Here is a 10,760-nt window from a genome sequence, read left to right as displayed (position 1 = left end):
CTCCGCCTCCAGCGACCAAAGGAGCCGCGGTGTGGGGCGGGTCCATTCAGGGGCGGGCACAAGAGCGGGGAAAGTGCTTCCGGGACAGAGGGCGAGCAAGATGGCGGCGCCCATGGAGTTGTTCTGCTGGTCGGGGGGCTGGGGGCTGCCGTCAGTGGACCTGGACAGCCTGGCGGTACTGGTGAGGGTTGGTGCAGACGCCCTCTGCTGCGCCCTGGAGGACTAGTGAGGGGCCCCTAACTGGCTGATCATCCGAGTTTTGCCAGGGCGCCTCACGGGCGAATTGGGATAAACTGAGGCAATCAAAGAGCGTGCCAGCAATATGGACTCAGCGCCTTATGCCTTAGCCTCATAGGTTTTGTGTAGCAATAAAAAGAGGCGTGGTCGTGGGTTCAGGAAATGGGTTTTAGTCCTCTCTCATCTATTTACTAGCTGTGTGACCTTGGGGCAATCCCTTCTATCTGGGCGCTATTTCTATATGCGGATCTTGACTAAAGCTGAACAATCTCAGGGTTCTCAGACTTGGCATTTATATCTTTCCTTCAGCCTCTCTTTCTTGCTCCTCCCTTTCCTCCTCCTCACTAAAGAGCATTTACTGAGCTTATTGTTTTTTTGAACCAAAAGAACCACAGTCAGGTTCTGTAGAAAGACCTCTGGATTCAAACTAGTTCATTTCACTCATTCACACTTTCATTTAATAAGTATGTACTGTATTAGGCCTCTTCCAAATACCAAACATTGGCATGCAAAAATAAGTAAGACTTGGTTCCCACCCTGGCGTTATTTACAGAAAGGCAGACGTGTCAGCAAATATAGTAAAATGTTCAGGTGCTAAGGTATAAGTGGGACAGGCCAAAGTGACTGCCAAAAAAGGGCATGGTCAGTTTTTCCAAGAAAAGTAGTATACTGGTTAGAAAAAACTGAGGATAAGTGTTCACCAGGTAGATGGTAGGCGAGGAGGTGAAAGGATTTTCCTAGCTGACTTGTTTTTCTTTTTCTTAAGTGAGAAGTGGGGAGGCACAGACAGACTCCTGCATGCGCCCTGACCGGGATCCACCCGGCAAGCCCCCTAACAGGCAATGCTTTGCCCATCTGAGCTTGTTGTTCCATTGCTTGGCAGCTTAGCCATTCTAGCGCATGAATGGGGTCCACAGAATCATTCTCAGCGCCCTAGGCCAACCTGTTCCAACAGAGCCATGGCTACAAGGGGCTAAGAGAGAGAAAGAAGGGGGAGGGATGAAGAAGCAAATGGTCACTTCTCCTGTGTGCCTTGACCAGGAATCGAACCTGGGATATCCACATGTGGGGCCAGTGCTCTACCACTGAGCCAACCGGCCAGGGATCCTAGCTGACTTGTAATCGTGGACATATCCATAATCTCTGAACCCAGTGTTGCCCATTGTAAAGTGTACACAATAATGTTCGTGTGTGTGTGTGTGTGTGTGTGTGTGTGTGAAGTACTAAGCATAGATCATCACACAAAAGGTATTCAGTAAATGTTATTTCTCTCGATTCCACTGTGGGGGCCATATTCCTAGCCTCTCTGCCTTCTGCTTCCTTCCCTGCAGACTTATGCCAGATTTACTGGTGCCCCACTCAAGGTGCACAAGATCACCAACCCCTGGCGGAGCCCTTCAGGTATCCAGTGTCTGCGGGTGGGTGAGGAAGAGAGCTGTACAAGGGGAGAAACAGGAGACAGACAGGAATGTGGTCCTGTGATCCAATATGTACGGGTAATCAGCTAAGAGTCTGGTGGGCATACTTCTTTCTCAATGTCAGGAATTTTGCCTGCCCTTCGGACCAGTCACGGAGAGGTCATCTCGGTACCACACAAGATCATCACCCACCTTCGAAAAGAGGTAGGTGGTTTGCCAAGGGGGTTGCCAGTGAGAAAAGTTCAGTCAATTCAGTGCAAGACACATTTATTGAGCACCAAGTAAATGCCAAACTAGATGCAGGTGACCCAGAGCTTAAAGGAACACATAGTGTGATTGGGGGGGAGGGGGGTCACATACATTGTTGGTATGATACATTAAGCAGTAGACCAGAGATTAAGCTGGGGCACTTTGGGGCATATGGAGGCACTGTGCCTTCTACCTGCTGGGCAGAGAGAGAAATGAACAAGCTGATGACATAAGGGAGAGAGAGTAGGAGAGAGCAGTTGACTCAGATGAGACCCTCAAAAATGGGACCAGGGAGGGACTCCTCAGAGCCATTGCCCTTTTTTCAGGGACCAGATCAGGCAGGATATGGGGCTTGGGATGGACAAGGCTTAGAACCAGGGTGGGGAAGTTGGAAGAATTCCAACATTATATGAAGAATGGGAAAGCATAAGCTATGATCTTCACTCTTTTCTTTACTCTGTGACCTTTGGCAAGTCGCTTAATGTCCCAGAGCCATAAGCTTCTTATTTGTAAAATTAGGGGGCTTAACCAGGATGCTTTCCAAGGGTTCTTCTACCTTTCACGGTCTAATTCCAAAAGAGAACACATTGTCAGAGGTGGGAGCCTCTTCTACATTTGTACTTTTCCCAAAGACTAAGGAGCTGGAGAATCAAGAGAGACTTGAGAGGCATGGAGAGAGGGGATCCAGGTAAAAGTCAAAGTTCCTGACAGGAACTATATAGCCACTGCCCTGTTTCCTTATATATGAGCACAACTTTTCCAGTTTCCAGAGTTTTTTCCTAATGCAGGCACATCGAGAGGAAGGTATTAGTATCCCCATTCTACACAGGAGAAAAGAAGGCTCAGAAAGACTTAAGGATCATGTTCAAGAGGATATTTGGGGCCAGAGCTTAATCAGGATGTGGAGGGGATGCTAAGAAGGACACTGGAGCCTAGGAAAGTGAGGCAGCCTGAGGCCTGGGATTTCCTTTGGAATGTATGTGTTGTGGTGGTGGCGCCTGGGCCAGGCAACGAAATAGAGGAAATAGCCAAGAACTAGGCATTGAGAGTACAAGCCAAGGAACCCTGGGCATGAGTTCCCTAGGTCCCAGGAGCATGGTAACAGAGTCTTCTAGTTCTTGAAGCATGAATGGAGGGGCCCAGCATGCCTCTAGCTCCACTCTGCTAGCTTTGTGGTACCTGGATTGAGGAAGTTACTGTTAGAAAGTTGCTGTCAGCAGGCACGTTGCCACCTTTCTGTGGAAATTCTGGGAGCTGCTCCTGGTTTGCGGCTGGGCCTTCCTTCTTCCCCCCAATGGGTGCAGGACCTCAAAGGCCAACAGGCTCCAAGGTCCTGGATGTCTGCCAACAGCAACAGGCTATTGGCTGTGCCCAGCCAAGGGGCCTCAGCGGGAAAAACTCATTACTCTACCTCTGCTATATTCAGAGGCTAGTGAGAGGTACCAGATAGGATGTTCCTAGGAAAGTGCTCTGAAGTCAGCATCCATGTCATGGTGGACATTTCCTCCACAGAAATACAATGCTGATTATGATCTGTCTGCCCGGCAAGGGGCAGACACCTTAGCCTTCCTATCTCTGCTGGAGGAGAAGCTGCTCCCAGTGCTGGTGAGTGTGCCCAGACCTCCCAGTGTTCATGGTCAGTGGGGAAGGGGGCCAGGGACACACACACCCTACTCCTCACCCCCTATCCCCCAGCCTTGGAGCAGCATGGGGATCAGAAGCCCACCCTTAGGTAGGCAGGTGCACTGGCTCAGACCTGCCTTTTCCTTCCTCTGTGCCCAATCCAGATACATACTTTTTGGATAGACACCAAGAACTATGTAGAAGTGACCCGGAAGTGGTATGCAGAAGCTATGCCTTTTCCCCTCAACTTCTTCCTGCCTGGCCGCATGCAGCGGCAGTACATGGAACGGCTGCAGCTGCTGTGTGGGGAGCACCGGCCTGAGAATGAGGAAGAACTGGAGAAGGAGGTACCTCTGGGATAGGGAGCTATTGTATGAGAGGAACCCCAAGGTTGATGGCGGGATGGGAGTGCCTCGGAGGGAAGGTGGCATGGTACCCACAGCCACAAGCCTACCTGTGTCCTCCCTGTAGCTGTACCAAGAGGCTCGGGAATGCCTGACCCTCCTATCTCAGCGCCTGGGCTCTCAGAAATTCTTCTTTGCAGATGCGTGAGTCTGACTCCAGGGGAATAAGAGGTGGCTTTGAAGAAGATGCGCTTTTGAATGTAGCTGCCAGCACTGGGGTGGGCTCAGCTTTGGACAAGAGGTCCTCGGGACAGATACTGGGTCTGGTGACAGTGGGGCTCTGTGTAGGGCTGGAGCCTCCTCGGTGGTACAGGAGGGTGGGAGGGCTGCCAGGCACAGGAGGGGCCTGCAGGGCTGGGGGGGCACTCAATGTGCCCTTTATGCAGCCCTGGGATAGAGTCCCATTCAGGGCCAGGCTGGCTCCACCTACGGGCCTTCCCACACAAGGCCCAGAACAGTATGTCCTCTCCCACTCTGGTGGCCCCTGCTGCCAGAACCTACCTCCCAGGGCTGAATCTTCCTCTGACTCCATCTCTAACCACTCTGCCGAAGTTGTCCTCCTCCATCACATCCCTCTCTCTATGCTTCAGCCCTGCCTCCCTGGACGCCTTTGTCTTTAGCTACCTGGCCCTGCTGCTGCAGGTAAAGCTGCCTAGTGGGAAGCTGCAGGCCCACCTGCGGGGGCTGCACAACCTCTGTGGCTACTGTACCCACATCCTCAGTCTCTACTTCCCCTGGGATGGAGGTAAGGGCCAGGTGGATGGGGGGGGCACCAGCCTAGGGAGCATGGGCAGGGGTCTAGGAACTATTCCCCCTGCCCACCTCCCTTCCTTGTTCCTCAGCTGAGGTGCCACCTCCACACCAGACACCAGCAGGCCCAGAGACTGAGGAAGATCCATACCGGCGCCGGAACCAGATCTTATCTGTGTTGGCAGGGCTGGCAGCCATGGTGGGCTATGCCTTACTCAGTGGCATTGTCTCTATCCAGAGGGCAACGCCTGCCCAGACACCAGGCTCGCGGGCCCTGGGCATGACTGAGGAGGATGAAGAGGAATGATTTGTCCTCATGCTCCCAGGACTGATTTTTTTACTATTATGCATTCCAGAGGTCCCTGTGTCCCCTGTTGTCGGTACAGCCAGAAATGGGTGTCTTCCTCCCACACACACACCCAGAATAAACCTGCTCACACTGACTGGAATTAGAAATTCTCTCCTTTAAGGGGCCACCATTTTTCCTAGCTGGTGCCAAGGAGCCATCTGTGTGCCTGAGCCATCCCACTGGTGCTTGGCTTCTTAGTTGCTTGTGCCCTGATGCTGACATTGCTCCTGCATGGGCTCATTTCTGCATCTCCAGGAAAGACAAACAGTCCTCAGTTCTAGGTCCAGCTTTCCTATTCTCTTCATTTTCTTACCCTTTCCCCACCCCCATCTTGTGTTTGTACAGACAGTGAGCTCACCCTGGGCCTGGGCCCAGTTTCCACAGGCAACCAGCACAGAACACACACTCACAGAAGCTTGGGGGTGGGGTGAGGGGGGCCACTGGGGCTTCCCAATCATTTCCCAAAGGGCTTTCAGCCCCTGGCACCAGCTAGAGGGGAAAGTGAGTCACCCAAACCACTGTTCCTGGGCTTACATCACTTAAGCTTACCCCAACCCTGCTGTACCCTCTTTAGCCACAGACAGCATGTGAGCTGACTCTGTCCCTTTAATGTTGAGCCCCGGCATCTGCTTGGGTATCTGATTCACCACTAGCGACGCCACAAATAGGTGTGAATGGAGTAAGCAGGTGAGATAGTCTCCAGGAAGCCCACAGCAGGATCCTTGATGGTAAGAGGCACATCCTTAGAGGAGCTGGGAAGAGGGGAGGAGAAGCTGAGTTTGTGATCCTGCCAAACCCACCATCCTATCCTCAGCCCAGTTCCCAGGCCCTGCTGCTGCTCTTACCGGTTCAGCACCACCATAACTGCAGAGCCATCCGGATGCATCAGTGCCACTGTGTCCAAGTCGTTCTTCTCACTAGCAACTAGCCCCACTCTCTGGGAGCCCTCAGGAATGAACTTGCTGAAGTGGGAACAGGAAGAGTCAGGGAGCCCAGCCCAGCCCTCTGGCCCTGAGGGTAGTTCTCATCGATTTGTAACCCAGGAAGTCATTCCCCCCCAAAACCTTGCCAAAATTCTGCCCTAATTCTCCAGGTCTCAAGCCATGCTGCTCTTGCCCTCTTGCCTCCCAGCCCCAGCATTGGCATTCGACTTGTGTCTGATGCCATCAAGTTACTTCCTGCCCAGATGGTGTATGATGGACAGGTGTGCCTCACCCAAGGTTCCCACCCTAAGCACCTACTGCTCCTCATGTGGGGTGGTGCACATTCAGTACAGGAGATGCTAGACCTGGTGTAGAGTGGGGGTGCCTGCCGGCCACTCACCTGAAGTGACCAAGGTGATAGAACATGGGTTGTTTGTAAAACATGTCCTTGGCAATGTCTACAATGATGGGACTGTCAACAAAGTTGCGTACCCAATTGGGTCCCCCTTCAGGGTTCAGGGCGAGGTTCCAGTCAGTCCAGCCAACCACATGGTAGAGGAGGTTCTAGGGTAGGAAGGGCAGAGAGAGAGGGGTTCCACACTGGGTACCCAGATAACGAAGTTAATCAGGTAGATGGACTACGGTGCCTCAGACCTGTGAAAGGGGTGTTCTATATCCTGAACATCTCAGGAGAGAAATTGTGAGGATAGAGACATCCCAAAAGAAGCTGAGAAATCGGAGGCAGTTCTAACTGCTTGAGACCCAAGCATTTGGAAAAAGGGTGACGGGATGTACAGATCTGTGAAGGGAAGGCAAGATAGAGCATCTCATATCCCGAAATGTCCCCCAAGCCAGCCAGCTGGGGAAGGGTTGGACAGAAGTACCTATCATCAACCTTTGGTGAAACTAGGGAGGGTCAGGTGGCCTGCGTCGTGGGAAGGGAGACGGGTGGCTCACCGTGATGATGCTGTGGCTGTACTGCATCCCTCGATCCCAGGAGCCGAGTCGCACACTCTGCTCCCAGAACTTGGAGCCCACACAGGCCTCTGAGGCAAAGAGCATGGTGTTGGGGAACAGGCGGTGTGTCTCCCCCAGGGTGGCTTTCGCTGGAGCCAGGAAGTCCAGGTACCAATGTACAGCAATGCCATGAACATACTTAGCTGCCTCTGGGTCTGCCAATACCTGTACCGGGAATGGGGAAAGGGAGCCACTGAACCTGGCCCATGTATGGATGGTTCTGGAAAAAGTATTAGGGAACCAGAGAAATAGGCAGTGAGATAAACACAAGTAAAGGGGTTGAAGCAACAACGATGGGGGATCCATGGGACCTTGGTGATCCAGAGGGGGTTACTAACACCCTAGCACTCCAAGGGTGCCATCTGGGCACCTGCATCAAGCCCAGAATGCTCCAAGAATCAAGAGTTGGGGCAGGTCCTGGCCAGTTTGCTCAGTGGATAGAGCATCCGTTTGGTGTGTGGATGTCCTGGCTTCGGCTTCTATCCTTAGGGCACACATAAGAAGCAACCATCTGCTTCTATTCCCCCTCCCTCTCCCCCTTCTCTCCCCCTCTCGCAGCCAGTGGCTCAGTTCATCCAAGCATTACCCCTCAGGCACTGAGGATAGCTCACTTGATTTGAGCATCAACCCCAGACGGGGGTTGCCAGGTGGATCCCGGTCAGGGCACATGTGGGAGTCTGTGAGAGATCTCCCCTCCTCTGACTTAAAAAAAGGAGTTGGGGCAGGAAGGCACTTCGTTTGAGAGCCAGTCATTTGAATCATGGATTTAAGGGTCACTAGGGTAGCCATGGAGGTCCCGGGTCTTACCACCTGGGCCCAGCGGGGCAGCAGCAAGCGTTGGTCATCCAGCATGAGCAGCTGGACATTGCGATGTGTACTGTTGGCCAGGGTGGGACCCAGGTCACGGGCAATGAAGTCTCGCTGGTGTTCAGGGGTGAAGCCCAGGCACTGGAAAGGGTACCCACTAAGTAGACCTGCAGAAGGCTCGTTCTCAGCTGTCACTGCCCAGAACTTTAACTTATGCTCAGCATAAGCATCCAGGAACCTGGCAGGGGAAGGGTATGTGTGACCATGACCAAGAAAGGGGACCAAGACTCTGGGAAGGAAGAGGCCCAATGAAATGAGAAATACTGGGAGCCCAAGTCTGAAAGACCCAGAAGATAGAAAGGTGAGAGGAGGAGAGTCAGATCTGAAGTTGAAACAGGTTGGGATATAGACCAGGCTGGTTCAGACCTCATGGCCTTGCTCCTCCCTTACTTGACAAAGTATCTGGCCCAAGTCTGGTGGTAGAGGTCTCCTGGCTGACCCTTAAGCGACCCCCTCCCATTCACTGCCCCATTGGTCTTGAGCCAAGTGGGTGATGTCCAGGGACTGGCGAAGAGTGAGACAGGGCGCCGGGCCATCTCTAGGGCTTGGTGAATCAGGGGTATCTAGAAACAAAAGTAGCGAGGAGAGAGACACCCAGAGTTGGAACATAGACAGACTGGCCCAACCAGTGCATCAGGCCTAGCTATCAGCCCCCGCCCTCCCACCCTTAGGACAAAACACCAGGCATCAATGCCACCAGGGCCTGAGGAAGCCAGAATGCCCACCTTGAGCTTGACATCTTCCTCTGGGAGGCTAAAGTTGTGCAACTGGAAGTCATCAGGTGTGTCGGCATAGGTGTAGGTGCGAATAGAGAAGTCACAGCTGGCCATGGGTACCCGAATGATATTGTATTCAATTCCTGCAGAAAAAGGCAAGATCTGGGAGTCTGAGTCAATAGGGGAATGTGGGACCTGGCCTGCTACTTGCCAGTCCTAAATTATGTCTGGGCTCCTGGACTGGGCACTACAGAGCCAGGCACCTGAGTGAAACACAGCTTTCTGAGCCTGCGAGTGCCCGAGCTCTCAGTGGAAGATGGACAGGACAATCTTATTTATTTGGGTATTAAGAGAGAACCCAAGTATCAGGGACAGGTAGAAGTCAAGGTCAAAGGAAATTTCAGTCCAATGTACTATGTCACCTTGCCCCCCTTCTCACCTTCTTCAGAGAAGTACGATTTGAGTAGCAAATTCCGGACTGGGGGTGACAGGGCAAGGATATTGAGAGCAGCAGCATCTGTCATGGCCCCTCCAAATCCCTTCACTTTCTGGAACTTCTGATCTGGCTGCAGGGTCAGTAACAGCCCTGAGAACATATGCAGGGAATTAAGGGTGTCAGTGCACAGAGGAGAAACCCCGTGGTGATCACAGGCATGATTCAGCTCCAGGAGGACCCAGCCTACCTTAAAGGTAAAAGGTGTAGCGGTTACCTGTGCCTGTTTGGTTGGCCTGGATGTGTCCCAGACTCAGCTCCATCCGGCGCCCACTGCGTGTGCTCTCATAGCGCATGAAGGTGCCAGGGGCAGGTAGGGTCAGGGGATCAAGAGAGTCACAGTATGTGGCATTGCAGACACAGACCACTGAACTATAGCCAAAGCTTTTAGGGCTGCAGGGGTGGGCACCTGGGAGGGAGGGACAGGCAAGGACTGAAGGATGAAGCCAAGATAAGACACACCAGTCAGGAGAGCCTGAACACCGTTTTCAAAAACCCTCTCACTGTACGCCCATCCCAAGCATTTGTTGCCTGACCTGTGGTGGTGCACTAGATAGAGTGCTAACCTAGAACACTGAGGTTGCAGGTTCAAAACCCTAGACTTGCCCGGTCAAGGCACATATGACAAGCAACCAATGAAAAGCTAGAACAACGCAACTATGTCTTGTCCTACTCCCTCCTCTCTATAAAATGAAAAAATAAAATCTTAAGAAAAGAAAAAAAGCATTTGTTGAGCACATATTGAAGTCCACCACCAGTTTTATAGAATGCTACAAAAGGACCACAAAGCAGAAGGGAGCCTTGGGGCTACCTTTCTTCCCGACTCACTCACCTGATGCCCAAGAAACAGCCTGAAGTAGAAGCAATCCTGCAAGTCTGGCAGCCATGATGCCTATCCTACCCAGGGCCTTGGGACATTCCTGAAAAGAGAATGAGGAGTGGCTGGAAGGCAAGCACCTCTCCACCTCTTAACTACTCTGCTGGGCAGCACTTGGCTGCCTATGGGCACCCACAGCCTAGTCTCCTACCTTTAATAGGAATAGAACGGACTCTGCTGTTGTGACAGCTCTCCCTCCAAGCCCTCTCTGTTAGTGACAATCCCACTTCAGACAGGACCCTCCTCCTCGCCTCTTCTCACCCATTTCTCCCTTGACCTGTTCATAAAAATGCCATGATGGCCTGCCTGAGTTTGAAGAGAGCCAGTCATTCATTGAATTCCAGAACCTGGATGGTCAGGATTCCAGAAGCAGACAAGATCAATTGGGAGCCCTGGCCCACATACCTCTCTGGAACGACTAGAAAGCTCCATCACCAGATGAGAAGACTGCAGAGTTCCCAAGCCTCGGAGTGGATAGAGAGTCCACTAAATAAAAACAGGAACACAGGTACCTGGGTAGCTACAAACACCAGACTAGCCTTGTAGAGTAATTCCGGCATAATGGAGTGGATGGGTCATGTGACGACTATGCAAGAGTCACATGATACAGGAAGTGAGGCAACTGCAACCATAATTGTAAAGGGCGACTGGCAGTCCTCCAGGTTGTTAGTAATTACACATCCTCTGAAATTCTGGAAGGCATGTGTGGATGACACCTTTAGGAAGAATCTAAATTAAAGATCTGAGTGGAGGATTGGGTAGAAGCTCCCGAATCCCAAAGGATGGAAATCATAGTAGGCACATTGCTTTCTTGAGGAAAAAAAAGGTTAAAGTAAT

At 52.1% G+C, this 10,760-nt stretch overlaps 2 protein-coding genes across 3 annotated transcripts; one reads left to right on the top strand and one right to left on the bottom strand.

Moving 5' to 3' along the window:
• The first annotated feature begins 66 nt into the window (after positions 1–66).
• Positions 67–5,130, top strand: MTX1 (metaxin 1). The gene is made up of 8 exons (XM_066261920.1): positions 67–181; positions 1,569–1,638; positions 1,780–1,859; positions 3,417–3,509; positions 3,692–3,874; positions 3,999–4,075; positions 4,522–4,676; positions 4,774–5,130. Exons 1-8 carry the CDS (start codon positions 101–103, stop codon positions 4,986–4,988), a joined length of 954 nt encoding a protein of 317 aa, XP_066118017.1. The 5' UTR covers positions 67–100; the 3' UTR covers positions 4,989–5,130.
• Positions 5,131–5,618: 488 nt separating this feature from the next.
• Positions 5,619–10,492, bottom strand: GBA1 (glucosylceramidase beta 1). Of its 2 annotated transcripts, none has more exons than XM_066261919.1 (11): positions 10,329–10,492; positions 9,879–9,966; positions 9,264–9,479; positions 8,993–9,139; positions 8,563–8,696; positions 8,228–8,400; positions 7,778–8,015; positions 6,911–7,135; positions 6,354–6,517; positions 5,876–5,992; positions 5,619–5,782 (listed from the first exon to the last, which is right to left on the bottom strand). In XM_066261919.1, the coding sequence occupies exons 1-11, from the start codon at positions 10,353–10,355 to the stop codon at positions 5,680–5,682; spliced, it is 1,632 nt and encodes a 543-aa protein (XP_066118016.1). In that variant the 5' UTR covers positions 10,356–10,492; the 3' UTR covers positions 5,619–5,679. The 2 variants fall into 2 exon arrangements, with proteins under 2 accessions (XP_066118016.1, XP_066118015.1); XM_066261918.1 differs by having other exon boundaries at positions 9,264–9,455; positions 10,329–10,400.
• Between the last annotated feature and the right edge of the window lie 268 nt (positions 10,493–10,760).

This window comes from Saccopteryx bilineata, chromosome 2 (assembly GCF_036850765.1).
Source record: "Saccopteryx bilineata isolate mSacBil1 chromosome 2, mSacBil1_pri_phased_curated, whole genome shotgun sequence".
Taxonomy (NCBI): Eukaryota; Metazoa; Chordata; class Mammalia; order Chiroptera; family Emballonuridae; genus Saccopteryx; species Saccopteryx bilineata.
Note: the sequence above shows the minus strand (reverse complement) of the source record. Positions and strands in the feature narration are given on the sequence as shown.

Bases quoted from the DNA above. Each gene is read 5' to 3' on its own strand.
- MTX1 (XM_066261920.1), top strand. From the start codon at position 101: ATGGCGGCGCCCATGGAGTTGTTCTGCTGGTCGGGGGGCTGGGGGCTG. The intron at 4,076-4,521 runs GTGAGTCTGACT...TCTATGCTTCAG, and splicing joins AAATTCTTCTTTGCAGATGC to CCCTGCCTCCCTGGACGCCT. The intron at 4,677-4,773 runs GTAAGGGCCAGG...CTTGTTCCTCAG, and splicing joins CTACTTCCCCTGGGATGGAG to CTGAGGTGCCACCTCCACAC.
- GBA1 (XM_066261919.1), bottom strand. From the start codon at position 10,355: ATGGAGCTTTCTAGTCGTTCCAGAGAG. The intron at 7,136-7,777 runs GTAAGACCCGGG...TTCCCGGTACAG, and splicing joins TGCCCCGCTGGGCCCAGGTG to GTATTGGCAGACCCAGAGGC. The intron at 6,518-6,910 runs GTGAGCCACCCG...TTCCTACCCTAG, and splicing joins ACAGCCACAGCATCATCACG to AACCTCCTCTACCATGTGGT.